The sequence below is a fragment of the Pholcus phalangioides genome, unplaced genomic scaffold, assembly GCF_987345545.1.
Source record: "Pholcus phalangioides strain wild (caught in Gottingen) unplaced genomic scaffold, Ppha-v1.0 ptg000039l_1, whole genome shotgun sequence".
NCBI classification, from domain to species: domain Eukaryota; kingdom Metazoa; phylum Arthropoda; class Arachnida; order Araneae; family Pholcidae; genus Pholcus; species Pholcus phalangioides.
Window position 1 is genome coordinate 14,147,169 of NW_028301625.1, and position 24,109 is coordinate 14,171,277.

The window sequence follows — 24,109 nt, forward strand, 5'->3', positions numbered from 1 at the left end:
TAAAGATTACTCCTAAACATTTGTGTTTGTTAGAAGGATAAATTATGTTACTTTGAACATTCATGAAAGAGTTCGAATACGTTTAGCATCCCCATTTCGATAGTTATTGTACAGAAGAGAATATTGCGCATAAATAAGTATTGATTGAAATGTATAGAAAAGTTTTGCATCCGGATTCCTGCTGCCATCTATCAAATAAAATCAAAACTACCTGTTATAATTCTTTAAAAAAAATGGTTGTTGGTTTTAAACCAATGCGTGTTTTGAAAATGAATCAAATATGGTATGAAACTATAAATTTTTCATGTTAATGCTGCTTACTGGTGTAAATTTTATGCACCAAAATACTGGTTATTATGTTTTTAAGTTTGCAAAAACCTTCTTTTTATAATTACCAGAAAAACCATAATAACAGTATTTTGTCGTATAAAATTTACATTGGTATACAGCCTAAAAATGGAAAAAAATTAGTTTCATACTCCATATTGTGTCTTTTTATGCTGTTGAGAATCAACAACAATTTTGTGAATTGCAACAGATAGTTTTGTTTTTATTCAATAGGTGACATCAGGGTTTCTAGCTAAATGTTATTTCTCATATTTATAACACAAACAATAAATATGAAATATAATAAGTCTGAAAGTTTAGTAAATTTTCTTCTTACTCTCTATAAAGACTAAAGAGAGTAGCTGTTGTTACGATGTGAGAGCACATGTCCTCTAAGACTGGTTCTCAACCTTTAGAAGCCCCTGGTCCAGTTGAATTCTTTATTTTGAGTGGAATGCCCTGTCACAAGTACAACTAATAGTAAATAAATGAGAATAAAATGAAATGATGAATCACTCACGCTTAATTTGACTGATATGAGGGCCCAGTATTTCAGCCCGGTGGTTGAGAAACACTGCTCTAAGATATATGGTATTCTCCGTCATAATCGGTATGTGGCATCGAAAACATGGGACTCCTCTCATCTCATTTTCTTGACTCTGGTAATTTTTAACCTGAACCATTAGAGCAGATCAATCTTCTGATCCCCTTTTGCCTTAGCTCCCATTTCTTCCTATTACAGGTCCTTCCCATTCGTTTGATCCCTTTTTGAATGTAAATTTTACATCAACGGAACTTTGTTGCACTGCCAGATCTGGCAAATCAGTTTAGCCCAGATGGAATCCCTCTAAAAGTATTCAAGTCTTTCCCTCTTCAAAATGGTGAACTTCTCAAATCATTCAACTTCATATGGAGAACCTCCTTAATCCCCCTCCTCATTCAAAGAATAAAAAATCATTTCATCCCCAAATCTGGAAACCAACCAATCTACCAGAGTCCATAAAAAAAAGACAAGGAAGATAAAAAATATTGTTTTCTGTTATTTATGCTGTACACAATAATACTATACTATCTTGAAGGGGAAAGAAAAACATTGTCTCTCTCCCCCTCTGTAATCAGACTTTGAATAAAAGCTGCCTACTGGCAGTTGAGTGACAGGACGGGGGGACATGTCATTAGGAGAAGGAAACTTTTAATCAAATGTGGGCTCAGGGTTGCCATTTTGAAAGAGTTTTAAGAACCCGGGATATTTTGGGATTGGTGTTTTGAAAGGGGTTTTAAGAGAACCCGAGATATCCTGAGATTGCCACTGTAAGGGTTAAGCTTTCATCTTTAGCTTCAAATCAACCAAGCATAGAAGAGTATGAATATGGGAAAATATAGATTAGACTGACAATATGTAGATTAAAAACTAAATACAGCTCACACACACACACAAAAACACTGTGTCATAATTTGAAATTCTAACACAATGATAGTTAGGTCATTGATAATTTTAAAACCTATGTTAAATCACAAAATTAATCTGACAAATTTCTTTTTCAAAAGTTTTTTTATTATCTTGGGAATGTAAGTAATTCAATTATTTGATATGATTCTATAAAAAAAAAATATTTTCATGCCCTCTCTCTCTTTTTTTCAGGTTAAGTGGGTTGTCTCCTTTTGCTGGTGAGAATGATATTGAAACTTTAAAAAATGTCAGAGCCTGTGACTGGGATTTTGATGAAGATGCTTTTGCTGAGGTGTCTGATCAAGCAAAGGATTTCATACGTAAATTATTACAAAAAGGGAAAGAGTAAGTATATGATGTGTTGGGTAATTGTTAATTTTTACCTTGCATAAGTAGATAAAAAGACCAGAATTTCCAAAAAAATAAGCTGCTATAATATGCAAACTCTACCTTGGGCCACCTCGTTGGGCATTTTGTCTGTTGTGGCATTGTATTTGTATTTGTATTTGTATAAATGACTGAAGGTAATGAAAATTTCTTTTGAGCTGTATCTTCATATATTTGCATCCAAATTACAGATTAAACAAAAATAAGGCATCAATTGAATTGAAAATTTATTCTTTATTGATTGGATGTGTGGGAAATGAAAATATACGGGTACATTTGATTGGCATAAAAGTTATTTCAGTGAATCACTGATATACATACAACGCAAAACAATATTAGCAATGATAGATAATATACAGGAAGCCCATAACACATTTTTAAAATTAAGAAAAGATCAACTAATTGACATAAAAAAAGCAGTATGATAAAGTATTGTGGAGTTTTTTTTGATAAATTAAAAAAAATTCAAAATTCACTCACAGATAACACAGTATCACGAAAAACTTGACATAGCACATATAAAATAACAATAATAGTAATTTATTTGCCCATGGGGCCAGACCCATGCACGGATAGCATACAAAGATAAAATATAAAAGTAATAGATTACAAATCAAAAGTATACAACTCGTAAAACGCAGAACGCACATCAGTTTAAAAAATTCAGAAACTTCACAATATCATTAAAGAAAATAAAACAGTTTTCCAATTTGATATTCAGAGAGGTGTGATATTTTGAAAACAAAGTTTTGTCTGATGCTATTGCAGAAAATATGTGATTTTAACAGCACAACCCTCTGTAAATTAAACAATGGGCATTCAAAAATAATATTTAATACGTCAAAAGAATGATTAAAGTTATAGTTACAGTTAGAGCAATACTCGGTGGGACTTATATGATATATACACTTGGAACACGTAAAAAACCACTATCCATCCTAATTTGAAAAATCAAGCATTTCCAGGATATAGGTATATTAAAAAGCAGATAATTTTCTGATGTAACACTGAAAAATATTTCATTATAGTGATCATATCTAGTTGATCTCAAAATTGATGAAAGATCACTTTGAATTGTTAGGTCTGTGTATCTTGAAATAATAGTAGGAAAATATTTCGTAAGCGGCACTTGTGCAGCCTGCAGATCCCAAACAAATGGGAGTCCAGTTTTATAGAGCAAATTCAAAATATCAAAGGCCTAGCTGCAGCCATTATGCGGGAAGGAGGCAGGAACAGGCCATTGTAACAAATCTTGGGAAGTTGGTTATCTGGAAGCATATTAAAATTCTATACCAGACAAAGAGTGTATTTTTTAGAAGAGAAATTTATATTGGGTGTCTGTTGTATGCAAGTCTAAGAATATAGTTGAAGCACTATCTGGATGTTGCAAATAATTTATGGAGAAACAAGTCTTGGACTTTTTCAATGTGTAATCAGTGATCTAGTGACCAGATTGGTGAAGCTTAATTTATAACAGACTTTGACAGAGAATTAAATAGTCTTAGTACTACAGGAACAGATGAGATATGTGCCTTACTGAGTATCTGAATAACTCCACTTGCAGCCACCTTAGCTTCAGCCACAACAAGATCAGTATTTTTCTGGGAAGAACCAGAGCTTGAAAAAATAATACCTATATAGTTATACTCATCCACAATTTCCAGATTTTTGCCTTCACACTTGATACATCAAAGTCTAGAGATGGATCATTTCAGTGGACAGTAATTGAGAGCAGGAATTGAGTGATTAAGATTGCTCCTTTTAAAAAAACTGATCAAAAGTTGTTAAACCATTCATCTACCATGATAACATGAAGGGGACTCTTTTTTTTCTGAAAGACATTTATAGAATCCCAAAAGTCCTTGCCATTAGAGAAAGATATTTTATCTCTCATGCTTTTAAGAAAAAAAAAAGGTTGTCTTGAGTTTATAAATATTATTGTGATGTTTTTTAGCCCTACAAAGCACCTGAAATCTCTGACTTTGGCGGAAATTGGAAGTCTTTTTCCGAAGTACATGTTAAGCCAAGACATTTTTTTTGTCAAACCACTTTGCTCTCCAAAAATTGGGTGATCAAATCTTTTTGATAATTCGATCACACACATATAAAATGCTACACGAACACTGTATATTTTATATGTTTAACGCTATTTCCGTTATATAAAACTTGTTGGTCCTTTGTTTTTTTGCTGAGTTTACTTACAGAGGTTTGTTTGGCCAGGATTCAGATTTTTATTATTCCACAAATTATATTATAACAAAATATTCCCATTAGCAACCAAACATCTTTTGTCACAATACAGAACTTCTTTACATCTGAAAAAATTGCACAAGATTCACTCAATCAGAAATTTATTCACCAATATATTTGACAAAATATAGTTATATAATATTATTTATTACAAGGTGGCCATAACAAGGTCCTGTTATAGCCACCTTGGTCTCCAGATTTAATCCTCTTTGATATTCTTGCCGGCCATGTCAAAGACAAAGTTTATGCCTAATGTGTAATCAGCATCAAGGAAATGAAGACTTTTAAGTGAATTATTTAATCATTGTGAAACAGAACATAGGGCATGAAGCTAAATGTAGTAATCTGGTGTATGTAGTAGGATTAGGTAAGCTAAGAGCATTGATTGAAGTTCATAAAGACCTAAGTAACAATGAAAAAAATTCTGTATGCCTGTATTGATTTCATCAGTGTTGTTCATTTATATTTGACCCTCAAAGAAATAATTTAGCAGTTAATAGGACTTGCAATTATAATCCTGAAGCATAATATGGTCTGTAAACTAGATAGCTTGTCACCCATCAAAATCATAAGAAGGATAGATGCAGGAAAAGTAAAAGACAAATTTTTTCATCATATACATGTATATGAAAAAAAATGTCATCATATCATGTTAATAATTTATACATTTTCGGAGACTCAACCTCTTCCTGGTTCAATTTACCCTGGGTTTGAGGATCAGAAGTATTGACGTTGTTTTAGTGCTCATTTTTATTAGCAGAAATTTTTGTAAACATAACAATGCAATAATCAATCATGGCTCTAATGTGCAATGCTACCATCTGTTAAATATCTCCATATCTGGTAAGGATCAAAATCGCATATCTTGTGTGTCCAAGCTCAGAATAAACTGGAAAAAAATTAAAATATTTGAGAAGACAATGCTAATTTGTTGAAATCTGTAACTTAGGCGAAATTTGACAAAATTTTACCCCAACTTTCATGCATTACATAATAGAAAAATGCAAATGAACATCTTTTTCTATACTACAGATAATCAAAATTGTGAATACATTGGCTCTACTGTGATCTAAATTGCCTAGGTATAAGTGGAACTTCAATTATTTATTCTGTAAATGAAAATGCTCAAAATCCAAATTCTTTGAATTAAAATGCTCATAATACATCAAAGCAAACTCCTTCATAAAAATAATGAAAAATTAAATGATTTATTTCACAATAGCATGGGTGGAGATACAGGAAGGATTATGGGCTGACATCCCCCTCCCCCAATGCTAGTGGCAGAGCCAATAATGCATATGCATACATATTAATTGACATCTTCCTCATCGTGCCCCCTCAGCCTTTCAAGTCTATCTCTACCTAAGCACAATAGTCATGCCAGCCACAATTATTTTCAAAGATAAAGTGCAGGTTGATTTGTTTTATATTATTGCATTTTTTATTATTTTATATTAAAGGCACAAGCATTTTTGGAATGATGAAAAAAAAAGCGAAGGGCTTCACTTTGGAATCTCCACTTGCATTAATACAAACGGAAAGGGGGAGGAGACAGTCTTTCATGGGCTTGTTCTATAATTAGGCCAATGAGGTCTGGGAAGGGGTCCAAGTTAAACAAGGGCTTTTAAACTATTGTGAATCTGATGTTTTATGCATTGAAGCAATAAAGAGCCTAGAAATGCTTGGTTCATGCCCTTGAACTTGTTAAGACCGCCTTACCAGCAGCAACAGAAACAAGGGTGGAGATATGGCGGAGGAAAGCATGGGGACATTACCATCATAATTATCATCATGCCCCCCCCCAGATTTTCAAAAGTCTATCTCCACTTATGAAGAGAAAGTGAACTGGAAAATTTTTGGTTGTGAACATGTGACAGGGAGGTTCACAGACAATGCAAATATGCAAAGCATAGCCCCCACAAGGGTGTGGCTGACAGGGCCCAGAACAAATACCATCATTTTATGTTTCTTCATTCTATAAATTCACTATAAAAGGGTTCATGAAAAGTCCGGCACTGCTCGAGGATGTGGGGCCATGATGCAAAGCTTTTTATACATCAGGCTTCATCTATGAGAGGCTTTGGTATAGGTTTTTCTTGTAGGGTGAGATATCACTAGTTCATCAAGTCAAAATTTGTTTGAAATGTTTGCTCATGTTGTGAGACAACAGTCGTTTATAAAGTAAGAATTTGTTAAAAATATTTTGCTTTTTTTTTTGCAAAACACTCATAATCCAAAGTTTTACTGTATTTATCTAACTTCCCTTTGTTTTTCAGAAAAAGGATGACTGCTCACGAATGCTTAGAACATCCGTGGCTAAAGGTAAAAAAATTTACATATATTGTTTTGCATTAACCCTTCAAGTGGCATATCAGAAATCACACCTCTTCGAAATGCCAATAATTTCTCAGTGAAGTAGGCTTCCTCCTGATTTTAAGTTGGTGCAAATTAAGGGATATAAGAAAAAGTGTTCCATTTAGAAAGCAAATTTACAAATATAATTACAAAAAATAGTTACTGATAAAAGAAGACTGTTGAAGAAAGCGATAAGGGATAGTAAAAAGGAAGTTGAATCTAGAGGTTGGCAGATAACATTGGCTCTGACCCAAAATCATTTTTTTGATACGTCAATAATGGATGTAAGGGGACAGTTGGCCCCCTCTCGATAGGAGGCTGTAGGGTAGAGAGCAATGTAGGCATGTGTAGTGCTTTCAATGACTTTTTCGCGTCGGTTTTTAATGGAGATAATGATATTCAATATACTGGTGTTGCATGGGGTAATAAAACCCTCAACGATATTCAAGTAGAAGACGTGGAGGTCCTAAATCTTCTAAGAAATGTATGTGCAAGCAAAGCACCAGGACCAGATGATATCTATCCCAGGGTCCTCAGGGAATGTGCTAATGCATTGTTGGGGCCAGTCGCACAGATATACAGGAGTAGTGTTGCTGAGGGTATCGTCCCAAGAGATTGGAAACTTGCTAACGTTGTTCCGATATTTAAGAAGGGTAGTAGAGAAGCGGTGTCACATTATCGTCCAGTGAGTTTGACGAGCTCCCTCTCGAAAATTTTGGAAATTATCATCAAAAGGCAGTTTGTGAAGTGGATAGACGAGAATAATGTATTGTCAGATAATCAGCATGGGTTCAGGAAGGGGAAGTCACGTGTAACTAACCTCCTTTGCTTCTATGATCACGTGACTAAGGCTTTGGGTAAGAGCAAAAATGTAGACGTTGTTTACCTTGATTTCCAGAAGGCATTCGATCGGGTCCAACATGGCAAACTCTTGAAGCGTTTACACGAGATTGGAATTGGGGGCAACTTGCTGAATTGGATAGAATCGTGGTTAAGAGATAGGTCGCAACGGGTTATGGTGAACGGGGAATTCTCTGGTTGGACAGACATCACAAGTGGAGTTCCTCAAGAAAGTGTCCTTGGCCCCATACTTTTTTCACTTTTTATCGATAAACTCGATCAGGGTATCGATGGGATTACTAGCAAATTCGCAGATGATGTGAAGCTAATGGGGGTAATCGGGAATGAAAGTGATAGGGAGTTGCTCCAGACCAACTTAAACAGGATTGCAGCATGGGCAAATGAATGGAGCATGACGTTTAGCATTGATAAGTGCATGGTCGCTCATTTTGGTTCGAACAACCCACGGTTCTCTTACGAGTTGAATGGTGTCACTATCCCGGATGCAACTAGGGTCACCGATTTGGGAATTCTCATTGACGAGCGACTTAGGTTTTCTGAACATTGTTCAGCAGTGGTCAAAAACTTGAATAGAATGCTTGGCCTCATTTTCAAAAAGGTCTCTTCGCGTTCTCCTAAAGTCATTCTTCCACTTTTTCGAGGATTAGTTCGTCCTGGACTGGAGTATGCCGTAAGGTTTTGGAGACCGTACCTACAGAGGGATATAGACTTGGTTGAAGGGGTGCAAAGAAGAGCTACGCGTGTCCTTATTGACACACAGAGCTTGAGTTATGAAGAGAGACTTCATTTTTTGAATATGTTTACATTGGATGAACGCAGGTGTCGAGGAGATATGATCAAAGTGTTTAAAATTTTCAATGGGATGGATAGGATGGACCATGAACTTTTAGTACACTGCCAATCGACTGCTTTTACAAGAGGACACCAGTATCGATTGGTGAGAGACAATGCAAGGTTATGGTGTTGCAGGGAGTTTTTCTGTAATAGGGTTGTTAATAAATGGAATAGCTTACCCCGGAGGTAGTAAATTGCAACAAAATTGACACATTCAAAAAGAAATACGATAAACATATTGGGGTAAATCGAAAAGCTATCCATTCTTAGAATAAGACAACCATAAGTATTCTTTATGGGCATTGTATAATATTTTATCATGAGTATATATTGTTTATAATTTGTGTTAATTGCATTTTTAATTGGGTTGCTGTTTTTTTTTTAAATATATGACATCCATATTTTTATGGGCATCTTTTTATCAGCCACCTCGTTGGGCATTTTGCCTGTTGTGGCGTTGTATTTGTATTTGTATATTTGTATATCTGAGCTTGTCAATTCTAAAATAAGAGTCTTTTGAGGAGGTGAGATATCTCATCAATGCTACTTAAAGAGTTGAAAAGCAAATAAATACTTTGATATATGTATATCAGTGGTTTTAAACTTTTTGCTGTAGTACCTCCTTAAAGCGGTTCGCACACCACTAAAATTTGACGTCCACTTATATATTGGGTGAAAATTTTTCTCTTTGGTTTATCCTTTTGAAGACGTTAATTTTTTCTTTTATACATTAGTGTTTTTAGCATAATTTTATCCCAGCAATATATCTCAACACAACCATTTAATTCATTCAATATTTGCATATTCAAATATGCAATGGACACTTAAGGATGAAACTCATGTACAGTTTTGGTTGGTATGTATAGTTGATATTTTGCTGTTATCTGTAAAATGCAGAGACTTCTTGATCTGCTACCATCTTCATCTTGAAATCATATCAGTTATGAGAGTGATATATCTGTTATCGATCCCCAACGTAAGGAGTGGAACCTCCTTACCTATAATCCTTTGAGCGGCAAATTGGAACTGACTGACCCACATGACCTCTGATGACATCTGAAATTGCTGGTCCATGTAAACAGGTTTTAGTGAAAATCTTTAAAGCATATTGTAAATGCGCTTTTCTATTTCCTATGTAAACGGGGCTGAAGTGGCTCAATTGGGTGTGAGTCTAAAAAATTGTGGGACCAGAGAAGTACTTACTTCACCAACTCTGGCCATATTGCTTTATTGCCATTAAATGATGTGGGTTCGAAATGAAGGTGCCGTCTATCAGTGGTCACCTCAAGCTCACTAGAGAAAATATCTTATTTATATTCTTCCCTGGGTTTGAATCTGGGACTGTGACAATAACCTCCACAGTAGTAGACAAGCATCCTACCACCACGTCACTCGGGCGATAATCAGAAGGCCTTGGAAGGCCTTGGTACCTGGAAGCCTTGGTCATGTTTTTTCTACAATATTCAGTCATTTTAAGGCCATGGTGTACGTAATATCACCATTCCTGAAGATCCCAAGCATCCCAAGAAGGGGAATTAAATATACATCAGGATTTTTTAACTTTGATGTTGATAGTTAAAAAACTATCTAAATATGTAGAAAACTATGTTCTGAATCTGTAAAAAAATTATCCATGCAATATACATTCAAAAAAAGGTTAGGAGACTAGTTAGCTGTTTCAGATATTATTTCTATCTCATTATGAAAATATGCTTCACACTGGTAACTATGAAAATTTGAATGTTTATTGATGATTGCTTGTACATTTTAATATGATTCAGCCAAAATGCATTGAGATTGTGTAACACCTGTATGACTTAAGTTGTTCAACTTATGGATTAAAGTGTAATTATTAATCATAAACATTTTTATTGTCTTCAAGAAGTATGTAAAAAGTCAGAAAGTATTGAAAATATGCAAATGAAAATGTATTTTTTGAAGCCTCTTGAATAACTAGAAAAGCTTGAAAACAAGTTTTACAACAGATGATTGCAAACTCTTTTCTTAAAACAGATAAGCAGTGTTAAGAAATTCTTAAGTGACACTGATTATAGAATTGAAGAATAATGTGGCTGCTGATATCACTTATGAATTATATATGGCAATGAAGTTCATTCTTGATCAACTTATAGCTCCCATATTGATAAATTGGATAATTTGAGTTTTGGATAAATTTTTTCAAGTTTGTTTCTCTTGTACTTGGAGTTGACTAAGTTTGACTATAACTATATATTTATTCACATACAACGCAAACAAAAAGCCGGTATATAAAAATTTTTCAGCTTGAGTTTTTACATTTTTCTCTTTCAGAATGATAGTTTGATGAGTTATGCTTTTCAGACCTATCATATTAATACTAATGTATTATTCTCTCATGAAATAATCAATATGTCATCAATGCAAAAGTAATAAAAATCATAAACGCAAAGAACTGAAATGATCTTGAACTAATAATTTTGTCTTCTATGCTGTTTATGTTTTGCCTATCAAAATAAATTTTTTCTTCAATCACAGGGTGAAACAGAGCCACCGAGTGCAGTCATTGAAAAGAGCCGTTACATCAAATTCAGAGATAGAATACGTGCATTATATGTGAGTTGCCTTTTAATCATTTGAGTTTTGAAGTTTATTTCCTTTCCATAAATATAAAGAATTGTTGAATTTAAGTTGAGGTAAAATGATTCCAATCTCTTTAAAATCATTTCAGCTATTGTTATTGGATGTGGAGGATAGGTGAAATTGCCCCTTCACTGAAAAAAAATTGTATTATTGTCATAGGAGGGCTAGTGGAAGTGGATAATCACCGCTTTCACTATACACACCCTCTACAATCCCCCCATTCAAAAAGCCTGTATATGCTTATGTGTGTGTTGTGTGTGATTTTTATCAACATATTTTTTCTTATAACTACATTACATTCAATTACACGCACATCATCTGGCTCAATATTCTTACTTTGTTGCAATGTTATTGATAAACACAATGAAACTGAGTTTTTATCATGTTTAAAATGTAAATATTTTAACTTTGTTTGTAATATCACATTGTATTTTCATACATGATGGTGCATCCAATTTAGGGTGATTACTGGTTTTCTTGCATTTTACCTATTGGTCACATTGCAAATTACAGTTGTCTTCGCAAACTTCAGGAAGAGCTTTATAAAATTAGAGAGTTTTATTTTGGTAAGTTTTCCTATTAGTTGTATCATATAATTCTACTGTCTTTTACATTTACTGCAAGTTTTCAGATTTCATCAAAATAGTATCTGAAAAATAATAACAGAACATTTATGTGCTTTCAGATCGTAGACAAGCAGCGCCAAGGTTTGTTATAAGGCCTCAAAGCACATTCGTATATGAAGGGCAGGCTGCCAAGTTCTATTGCAGAATAATTGCAGCTTTCCCAGCTACAATAACTTGGTAAATACAATGAGCATTTCATGATTCCTAAAATCTTTGTTATGCATATTTCCAAAAACACTAATATTTGCCATACCTTTCTATTACTTATGCAATATTTCACACCAGCTACTTTATTTATGCTGTATGATAGGATGATAGGTAGGCATTGAACTACAATATACTTGTCTTTTACAGTGTCCTTTAAACTATAAAATTTACCGATATTTGATCACTTGTGACAAATATAAATTATTTGTGATGACTACATATACCATTGTGTTTGCTGGATTTTCTAGTAAAAAAAATTCACTTTTTTTTGAGTTTTTCCTTTCCTGTAATTTGTACTGCTACAAATGATATTTCTCTCTTTTCATCAAATAAACAAACTCAGTTTTTGCTCAACACATCATAGGCCTGAAAAAGATAAAGCAGTTCTTCATTTGTGTTTTTATTTCTCTAATCCCTTCTTGGTTACAGTACTTTGTGACTTTCTGTAGAATAATTCCTTGTAATTGCTATGGAGTCTTCCTACAAAAAAAAAATATTTTTATCAACTTGTTGTTACCATCAGATGCAATGCCATTCTAATGCATGGTTCCACCCATGCGCTGCCTCAAGAGAAGAGGGGGCTCACAAAAATGAGATCTGGTTGAAATTTTTGAGGCATGAAATATATATACTTACTATGGTTTAGGCCAGAGCCCCTGTAATAGGGGATACATAAAGATGGTTATATACACAACAAAATTAACCAAAATTTAAACAAAAATAATTGCTAATGAAAATAATGCATAATGTAGAGATATGTGCTCGCATACAAAATATACACATATTATACATACATATGCATGTTAAATACTCCCAAAAATCAAGTAGACTAGAGCTGGGAGGGGAAAAAATAGAAGAAAAAACCAAATAAATGAAAACTAAAAAGAAATAATTTAAATGAAACAAAACTAGATCCCTTAAGCCAATCGCTGCCAAGAAATGTAAACATACTGTTAGACCAGAGTGAAACGCATTCCAGTAAATTAGTCACAGATGGAAATTGGTCGGAAAACAATTGTTCTTGACAATTTTATTCCAACAAAGGCAGTTCAAAGTTAGTTACAATGTAGTTACAATTAGTTAAAATGTAGTTACAATTAGTTAAAGTGTAGTTACAATTAGTTAAAGTGTAGTTACAATTAGTTAAAATATAGTTACAAAATATATGAGAAAAATCTGGAGCAATGTATTCATCACAAAAAGGGCATTTCTGTTGAAAATGATCAACACATCAAATAAAGTTTAAACATACTTGAAGAAGGCAAGAGATGTGACTAAAATTATTGATAATATTTAGGTAATTTTCAGTAATAAAAAAAGTAAGCATGTAAATTTGCCAGAGGGGTTAGAAAAATAACTTGGCTGGGGGCCCAAGATAATCTCAAGATGATCTTGATCGGATGGAGTGAGTGTTGTCAAAATTTCATGTCATTTTGCTGCAGTAATTATGCTCTTTACTTTGGAAAAATACAATTTTGTGACTTTGTTGTACTGCCTACTGTACAATTATTTCTTTATATGTTAAATTTTATTTAATACCTGATTACCGTGAAAGTAGAAACTGTCAATGAAAATACTCACTCCATGTTTGGGGTGAGAAATGTCTTTGCTTGAGGTCATAATAAATCTCACACTTTTGATACAGAGTGGAAATTGCCTGAAGATTTCAAACTTCAAGAATCATCCATTGTATTTTTACTATTACTTTTTCTTAGCACAATAAAAATAAAAGTCAAGTGCCTCCAAAAAACCCACATAATTAGCTTTAAAGAAATTCTACCAAGATTTCAAACATATTTTTACATCACAAATATCTCTTAAGCTCAGAATAATAGTTTGCACTGGAGTAGAAAAGAAAAAGAATTGGAAAACATGATTGTGATAAAAAAGGAAAGAGAAGGATTCATAAAAACATTTCCAAATATGATTTTCTTCAAGTTTTTAATTTGCCATGTTTAAAGTCAGCCATTCTTCTCTATCTTCTTTGGGAAAAATCACCCCTATAACAATGTGTTTTTTGTTTTGTTTTTTTCATTTCAAAAGCAGCAGCTATTTTTACAGCAACAATCTAAGTATTCTCAAGAAAAATTAATTTTCCTTTTTATTCTTCACAAATTTAACAGGAGCTTCATATGCATTATAAACTTTGACTTTATCTTCTATCACTTGCACACCTATTGTAGCACCTATTTTAGCACCTATTTTCCCTGTATTTTAACAACAAAAGTTCCTAACACAGTTAGGCTACTATAATCCTCTTCCAGTACAAAAACTCCTGTTGCAATGTTCACCCTAAAATCAAGTGGAATATCACTAATTTTTGAAAGTTGGGGATAATCCTAATCAACTTATAACAAAGGAAATAGCTGTTCCAAAAATTGATATCAATATAACACAAACTGAACAGAATGTCAGAATTCACTAAAAAATTTCCTGCATTAAAACAACCAAATGAAATTAGAAATACCATAATTGTGTTGCTATATATTTAAGCAAATATAAAAGACTATAAAAAGGACAATAAAATTTTCTGAGAATATTTTAGCGCAGAATTTGAATTTTTTCAATTTCTGACAATTACCACCTTTTAAACAATTCTCACCTCATTTGAGGGTATTAATTGAATCATGCAGTTAATAGGTTCAAATTTGAAAAACTCAAGTTCCTAGAAAATTGAAATCTACTATACTGTGTATACAATTTTGAAGGGAAAAAAACTCTTATATTTTTGATGAAGTGCCAGTTATAGTAAGGTTTCACATTTAAATTTTTTCTCATATTATTATTTTTTATTTTTTTAAATAGTACTGTCATGGCCCCCACATCCTGGAGTAGGGCCCCTAGGCTGGGATCTTTTGTGGGCCTCCCGACCAGACTTTTACAGGCCCCCTTTATGGTGGGTTTATAGCGTGAAAAACAAAAAATAATGAAAATAATCCCGGGCCCCAGGGCTGGAGCCTTGCCAGCCCACCCCTTGTGGGGGCCATGAGTACTGTATAACTAAATTTCACGATACTAAAAATCATAAAAATAATATTACTAGACTTCAACATATTTACTTTCTATTTTATTTAAAAAAACCAATCTTCCTTGATTTCTTTATAATTGAAAGGAAAAGTCTATTATAAATAAAATATTCAAAACTTAAGACTTGGGTAAAAAATGGAAGTTCCAAAAGTTTTATCTCAGACAGACACTTATTATGGAGTCATAAAAAAATGTGTGCATGTGTATTTACTGGAATGAGAGAATTAAAAAAAAAGAGCTATTATAAGAGTTATTAAATTCTAAAATATTTTTGTGAAGAACAAATGTTTTGAAAAGGAGTAAAAAATAAAGGTCTTTGAAAGATTTTTCATGTGGTAATAAAGAATGGTGCAATGCTATCATCTTTGATTGATTTTAAAAAGTAAATATAAGGTAAGTGCACCAGTAGTGGGCCACTTGTTTTAAAAGTTGAAAACCCTGGATTTCAAAATTAATTATAAGAAAAAAAAAATCTGAATATTTTGAACTCTTTTCTACCATATAGCAAGCCACATTGTTTCAGTTTGTGTTGAAACTGGATGATTTTTTTGAAAAGTGGGTTAAAAGGGAGTTGCTTCGACTGATTCTTAGCACTTTTCTCTGCCGTGTTTATTTTTTTGATGAAAAAAGTACTGGTACAAGAGAGCGAACTCAATTGAGTTCTCAATGGAAAATTTATATTACTGAAATCCCTATTAAACATAATTTTTTCCCTTAACAGTGTTATTTTTTACAGTTATGTTTATAATAATGAAGGTAAAGTATAAATTATTGTCCTTTTCATTCAATTTTTTGGTTGGCCCTGGTGGGCCCACTGGTACATGGACTTAGTGTGCATTTTCTAACAAAATTTTAAACTGAGCCTTAAAATTTTTATTTAATAACAATGATGCATGAGAGTTTAGATTATGTTACAAAATAATTATCGAATGGATATCACATTAAGTTACTTTAAGTTTTAAGTATAGGCTAATGAATTAAGTGTTCTTAAGTGGCCCACTACTGGTGCATTTATCTTAGTATATTTATAACAATAAATTATTGTTTTTCAGAAATATAAAACCACTTCTTTGTTTAAATTTGATTATAGGTATCGTGATAGTTCAGAACTGAGACAAAGTGTGAAGTATATGAAAAGATACCAAGAAGATAATTACTATTTTGTTATTAATCGATGTAAGGTTGATGATAGAGGAGAGTATATCATTCGAGCTGAAAATAGTTATGGTTTTCGAGAGGAACCAGTTTTCCTCAATGTTCAAGGTACCCTTTTTTGATATTGTGAATTAGTATAAAAATTAATTCAACAAAAACACTTAATTAAACACATGTACACAATTAATCAGTAAATAAAAATACAGTAATACCTGAAGGTTGCACAGTAGATGGGACGAATGATAACCTCGTAAGTCTGGGTTATGATTTTATGTATACAGTAGCACCATGATTATCCGGGCGTGGATTAACTGTGCATGGAAATTTTAATTGCATGTCAAACTCTTCCCTATTCGTGTTATTGTTAGTGTTATTTTTTCATTGGTAACATTTTGTGAAAGGTTTTGGTAATGAGAACAAACATTTCCATTTCGTGGAGCTAGATTTCTTCATTCTTTTTTTACAGAATTCCTTTATAACAAATTTTGTTATAGCAAAGTGATTTCTCTGGTCTCTTAGTCTTTGTTATAATGGGATTCAACTATATTATATTTGTTTGTTATAGTTTTTTGTTAATATGGCTCAGAAAAATGTGTGATAAAGTTTCATAATTTACTTGATTCTATCAAAGAACCTAAACTGATAGAAAGAAGGGGGAAATGCAGTTGATTACGATCACGTCAGATCCATTCACTATGATAGAGATGATGAAAATATCTCGGGCATTGTGAAAGTGTTTACAATCAGGTGCAGAACACATCACCATTTTTCATAGAGGGAAAAAAATGACGCGAAAACAATTTGTTTGATTCAATGATTGAAAATGGATTCAAGTTATTTATGGATTTAATGTAGGAATCAAATGCATGGCTACTAGGATAAATACGACTAAATAGATAGCATGCAAGCAATAAAAAGCTTTCATAGCTAATAAGAGGAAAATTATTCATATATATTTTTAACATTATATGTTCACAAGAGTTTGAAGTTTCTATTTCAAGAGCTCACAAGTCTTACTTGATAATATTTTTTTAGAAAAATAATTTAAACAGACTCTCACCTATGTGTCCTATGGCATTTTCCTTTATAATTTCGCCCAGCTCATGTTTGTTTGGAATCAGCGCTGTCTGTCTTGGCGTCACATTAATGTGCCCCGTAGCATTGAGGCTATATAACCATGGAAATGAGTGTAATTTTATTTCATAGATTTTTTGAAAATAATATAATATGTACACTAGATATTCATTTTAAACAGGTGAAATACATGAATACCTTCTTTTTTTACAATTTTGTTATTTTAAAATATTTTTTCATTTCTGGCAGTTTAACCGTGTTTTTTGATTATCCATGTTCACCTTCCCCACCATCAGTCCGGATAATCAAAAGAATAAAATAAATAATGTATTTACATTATTTATATGTTCCCCCTCCTAATTAGCCAATAAATAATTTATTGACTAATTGGGACCAAAATTTAGGAAAAACATGTTTTTCTTTCTTCACTTAATGGGAATTCAAACTGTTGTTAAAGTGATGAAACCCTCCAACCAAGTTAGTTCACTGATATATCTGACTGGTCTTAATTAAAATGCTGGAATTGACCAAAAATTAATTTTTCTTGAAAATTAGTTATTAAATACGTTGTAATTCATTAATTAATTGATTTATTTATATGTTTAATTTTATTCAAAATTAATTGACTGCAGTTTCTACAATGCATGCTTCTAGTGATGGAATTTCTTCAACATGTCTAATAAGTACGTAGCTGTGATCTGCTTCAACCCTATTTTTCTACTGGGTTCCTGAGAAATTCTCAGTTGCATATTATGAGCAGGATTTTGGGAAAGAAAACACTGATATGGTGATCCAATTGATTAAAGCCATTCTTTACTTCACTTAAACTTAATAATCTCTACTATCCCAGCAATTATACAGTGATTATGCGTTAATTTCAGAAATGTGAGTTTTTTTCAAAAAGTTGCTTAATTCTGAAATCACACAACTCAGGATAGCATAAGTTGGAATATTATTGTAATGCAAGTCTTCAGTTAATAAGTTAGTTATTACCAGATTTTGGACTCTATTTTCCTCTGTTATCAGTATCATCTGTTATATCTTAGTATTGCTTAGTAAGTTATGGATTTCTCGTAAATTGAAAAAAACTGAATTTTTGTTGTGACCAGGGCTGCAGCTAGAAATGAAAATATATTCTGTTGCCCAGGGCCAGTACCCATTTTTGTGCCCCTCCCCCCTAATTTTTAATGGAAAAAGAGTAAACGTGGCATCCTACCTGATCCAGGGAACCATATCCCCCTGCCCCCCCCCCCCAGTTTTGGCCCTGGTTATGACTCCCAGATATTTTCTACTCTAATTTGAAAGATAAATTGCAGCAGTGTAATGTTTTATTGGGAGCATATGTTTTGGGTACATCAGATTTTCACTGTTGACTCTGCCACCAGGAAAGCAGAAAAGTGCCCATCCAATCATATTATGTTCATAGGAAGTATTGGATTACTATCTTAATATGTTGTTCTTGTTGTCATCTATTTTAGAAATCAGAAACTGGCCAATTTAATATTGAAAATATTTATAGACTTATTGTACTCGTGTCATATATTGTAACATTGAGCATTATTTCACCTTGTTGTGCAGGCGTAATGTAAATATAATTTGATCAGCAAAATTCATACTTGTCCACCAGCAGCAAAAATTTTTTTTAGTGCCCCATTCCCTAAATTTTCATTCTTGATCCGAAACTTATGACATGCTTAACAAAGCTCAAACTTTAATTACACCGAGCATAAACTGAATATATTTTAAGTGAGTTTTCACTCACTTCTGTGAGTTTTTCTATAATTCATAATTATATTCAATTTTGAATAGCGATTCCTCGTGATATTCCACACGTGCATTTGGAGGAGCCTGTGCGAAGACGGGAACCACATCCCAAATTATGGGAAGAACCAACTGACAGTGCTCCTTGTTTTACATTCCACCTCCGTCCACGCTTCATTCAAACTGGATATACTGTCAAACTGCTGTGTTGCTTGACAGGAAAACCAACTCCTACTGTAAGTATAAAAATTTAATGGAGAAATAAAAGTCCTTCATCTGATAGTAATGTTGCTTTTCTTTAATAGTGTGACCTCATCACATTATTAAAGAAAAGCAACAACATAGGGGCAAAAATAAAATAAGAAGATAAATACACACAGGAATTTCTTATATTACTTTATTTGCCTTTATGTTGATGCTTCTTTTTAACCGAGTCATGATTCAATACTGGATTTCTTCCTAAATTTATAGAAAACTTTAGTGTGATTCTGGGATTTAAAAGATAATTTTCCATGCACAAAAACTATTGAAAAATCCATTGGATGTTGGTTGATTAACTCTAAGTGCAGCTATATATACAGTGCACGCCGCTTGATGTGATCACAGTTATAATAATATGTCAATGGACAAACAACTGATTTATTTATTTCTGTTGTTGGTATCTGGCAACACATTATTAGTCAAGTATTTAGTTTCAGAGTTTTGGCAACAATACAAAAACATGACTACTCAAGTCTGAACAGCAACAGATGTTGTCTCTCATTTTAAGTGTTTAAATCTCTATTAAATATGTCTTTGTTCAATTGAATATTCTGGTTATAATTACTTGCACTCACACACATCATTAGTAAGAAGGATATATCAACAGATCCAAAATAATAAGAATCACATCTGGACTTGAGGTTCCTGATAACAATAACCAATAGATAACTATATCTGAAAAAATCCTGGTAGCAAGAAACATGACCACATGTCATGTTTGGTTGAACAGGATGTATGAAAATGGGACAACTCCTTTTACTTACCCACATAACTAGTTATTATGCTGTATATACTAGTAAAATGTTAAATCATGCTGTTTTTTTCCCTTTAAGCAAAAATATTTTTTTATTCAGAATTTGTGTGGAGTTGAAATGAACCTGGCTAATGTGTTGAGAAATTGAATTTTCCAGAAAATTCCATTTCTCAGTGTATTTCAGGCCGAAAAATACCATCTCTGCATACTGGCTAATGTGTATTATGAATGGTGATACTTTTATAATGTATATAAGTATACAGGGAGTCTTCCATAAATTCCCTTGTGGATGTCTTCCAACCAAGGAACTGTGAATGTGGTCAGTTGAAAGAAACTGACCAAGAATGGAAAAAAATGACTTTTTTATACCTTACACGTGCCTTCACTACAGGAAAGCAATTGTAAAGGCAATGTATCACACACGCACATGTATCATAGTGGATATTATGGCTGGATTAGGATATTGTGAACTGAGAGAGCAAATTTTTGTCAATAAAGGATCCTTCTGACTTTTGATCTCCTAGTCTTGCAGCTTGATAACAATAACTTTCAGGGAAAAATGAGTCTGGTTCCAAAACATGCTAGAAGGGGCAAAAATGAAATTTTTGCTATACTCTCATTGCAAATGAGGAAAGCTGCTTTAGCTTTGTGTTCAATGAAAAAATAAAGGGATGACCACTTATCTTGAAAAAATTTCACTTTTTTTCAACTTTCTTTTTGTTACTATCACAGTTCGTCATCATGCACATATTTAAAGACTTGAAGGCCTCTGAGCAAAGGCTTCAAACAACAAAAACCCAAATAAACTAATCTTACCAACTGTACAAATCCTTCTTCCAACCAATCAAGATACTTACATTCACTAGCTTCTTTCCCAACATGGGCGGAGATACGGGGGGGGGGGGGAGGCATTTACCCCCAGCGTCAAAAGTGGAGTCAACTGATCTAATGTATATATGCATATATGAATTGACATCATCATCATCATCATCATGCCCCCCAGCAATAATGACCGTTCTCCCCCCCCCCCAGACTTCCAAGTCTATCTCCGCCTATGTTTTCCAACAATGCACCCAAGAAATATGTTATGGAAATTCCATTTATTTCTGCTTCCTTCTACATAAGACTGGAGGATGAGATGTATGTGAAGTTATTTGTAGTGAAGAAGTATGGCATGGTTTCTTTCGTGTTTAAGGTCTTATTAAGAAAGAAAAACTGAATACGATACACTGATCAGCCTGTCCTTGTTATAAGTCTATATGAAGCTGGATGATTTTTTTTGCCAAAAATCTATGTTTCACCCTATTTTTGAATGATATTGCATAAAATGATCAAAATGTTTTGGCGGGGCACTGAATATTGACGGTAGGCCATGGGGTGAAGACCCCTATTCTATTGGAAGAAATGAATGAAAACATTATTCACAAGTAACTGCACTTTCATACTGCGTATTTAAAGATAAATATGAAGTTCAAATAGGTACTCCTTCTCAGCTGGCATTTTAGGAGACTGCTCATGTTCCCTGGTATTTAAGCCACATTTTGTTGTACAGTTTATGCTTGTTATAACAACTCTCATCATTCCACAGAAATGGGAGGTTGTTATATAAAAAGTAAAAAAAAACTTAAGAGAATTACGTATTTAGATTGAATAAAAATTATATTATCTATTTTGTTATAATGCAAGCAATTGCAATAAAAATGAATCAGGTTAGAAAATAGCAATGAAAATGTAATAATCATGCACATTGCGCTTTGCATTAATTGCACTTATGTACCAGATTCTCTGATTTCAAAGATCAAAGTCATTTAAAAACACTTAAGGATAGATTTTGTTAATTTCTTTGCAAAAAAGGGAAAAAGGCAAAGCTGTGTTTGGATGTTGTATTGGATTGAGTGTTCATTGTAGATCATTATATTGAATGGTGTGATAGGAAAACATTTGGAATTTATCGCACTAGTCATAATAGAATGGTTAAAATATGCGCATGGTTGTTATAACAAGTTTAAGCTATATAATCAAGTATTATTTGAGTGCTCAAACTAAGAGTACTTGAGAACTTTTTCGATTATAAAGATGCAACCTCTAATATTTTTAATCTTTTTTATTATTTGTATAATTAAATATGGTGCTCACCCATAGGGTCATGGCCAGCAAGCAGGATACAAAACTTCCATTTTTACAGAGATGACTAGGCGCATATTCTACGAGAAAATCAAATCAATAAAATGATTGTACAACATATTAAAAAACATTGTAACAGAAAATTAAATAATATCTCATCAGCAATAATAAAGTTACGAAGAGTGCAACTATTTTGTAGGAAATAAGAAACCGCAAATGTGCCTGGTTGAGTACAATGCAACCTCTAATATATTTTCAAATAATTTTTCTAAATATAATATTTTCTGTTATGCTTTGTACAAAGTTTAATTCTTTCAAACCAATCATCAAAATTTCTTTTTCATTCATGTTTGCAGATATCTCATTTACAATATTTCTTATAAAAATTCAACATCCAAAATAAGGGATCCATCTGGCATATGTATTGTTAAGTTTCAAATGATCATGGAGAATAAATTAGCCACATTAGAAAGAAAGTTAATGAAAAAGTTCTGATGCAGAAAAAATTTGAAAGTATTTTACAAATTTCAAACTTTCATTCTTCTACAAATTAGATTTAATACAAGTGTAAAATAGGTACTTGCCATTATAACAGGGTTTTACTCCAGGATATTAGTATTCATATTAATTTTGTTTAAAATAATTATTCATACTATGAAAATACCTAAACATTTCTATTAAATTTTTTGTATTTATCATTTTTTAGATAAAATGGTTTAAAGATGGCAAAGAATTGAGCAAATATGAATATAACTGTTGCCATGCTGATGGCATAGTTACTCTTGAAATTGTAGGATGTACTTTGGAAGATGCTGGTAAATATATCTGCAAAGCATCAAATTCTTTAGGGGAAGATGAAACTTGGTGTCATCTTTCTATAGAAGGTAATTAATATTTTTTATTTTGCTTGATGATTATGCCTATCACTCATGGGTGTAGTAGTGTATTTGCAGGGGGGCTAAGTGGGCTACAGCCCAGGGCAGCAAATTTTGGAGTATAGAAAGAGGGGGGAGAAAAACTTTTTTTTAAATTCACGTTTCATAAACATGTGGAAGTGCCATATATCATTTCTATCATAAATAATATATAATTATTAAATCATATTGTTTATTTCTATTTATTTTTTGTGTTTTTTTCCACACAGACTGCTGTTGAAGTAAAAAAATATATGATTGTCTAACCTTCCTATTTACAGTGTTATACATTTTGCTTCCCGGATGCCCACAAAGAATATTTCAATAGCTCAATTTCGGCTCTCTTTGAAAGCAAAAAGACAGAATATTCTACAGGCAGGTTTTCTGAATATGAGGGGAAAAAAATATCCTCTAATTTTAACAACGCCTGCCATATAAGAAAGAATCTTCTACAACAAAGATGCTCTTATTGGTGCTGGGTGGGGCTTTGGTGAGAGTCTTTGGGCTATGGTTGACCATCTGTGAGGGGGGATAAAAACAATGTTAAGTGGATATAAATCGAATGGATGAATTTGATTACAATATGATTTTTTAAAACTTGTTTGGGAACCGAAATAGGATAAAGCTGGTCAATCCAGAATAACATCCATTGCAGTCACTAATTGGAATATAAAGAAATCATGGTACAGAATGGTAGGCGGGGTCACGCGATTCCATTTGCCGGGGTTATAAAGATAGCTTTCCTCATGAGACGAGTTCTTAAAAACAAAAAGGAACAAATATGGAGCTTCGCAGAACCCACATTTTTATGAATCGTATACAGCAGCGATTCGCAACCTTTATTGGCTCGCGGAGCCCTTTTCGGAAAATTTTTTTATGGCGGAGCCCTCAGGCCCATTTCTTAATTATTCATCAAAGTTATTGATTTATTTTTACTATTTAAAAACATATATAATCTTTTTTTTTTTAAATTTTACTATTTCTTTTATTTTTCTCTAGAGGTCGCGGAGCCCCTGGAGAGTGCACAAGGAGCCCCAAGGGCTCCGCGGAGCACCGTACTGTATACCAGCAACTGCTGGTATACAGTATTACAAACCAGGGTTGGTAAAAAAAAAACATTTTT

At 33.0% G+C, this 24,109-nt stretch overlaps 1 protein-coding gene across 4 annotated transcripts in view; it reads left to right on the forward strand.

Annotated features, from left to right (window-relative positions):
• The window catches only part of LOC149065606 (twitchin-like), an 834,903-nt gene that overhangs the window by 764,639 nt on the left and 46,155 nt on the right, over window positions 1-24,109 (forward strand). For all 4 annotated transcript variants that reach the window (XM_089253452.1, XM_089253454.1, XM_089253453.1 and 1 more), the window contains 8 exons: window positions 1,970-2,122; window positions 6,691-6,736; window positions 10,979-11,056; window positions 11,544-11,649; window positions 11,769-11,886; window positions 16,034-16,206; window positions 18,982-19,169; window positions 22,779-22,956. In XM_089253452.1, coding sequence (XP_089109578.1) covers window positions 1,970-2,122; window positions 6,691-6,736; window positions 10,979-11,056; window positions 11,544-11,649; window positions 11,769-11,886; window positions 16,034-16,206; window positions 18,982-19,169; window positions 22,779-22,956 — 1,040 coding nt within the window. The remainder of the gene's footprint in view (window positions 1-1,969; window positions 2,123-6,690; window positions 6,737-10,978; window positions 11,057-11,543; window positions 11,650-11,768; window positions 11,887-16,033; window positions 16,207-18,981; window positions 19,170-22,778; window positions 22,957-24,109) is intronic.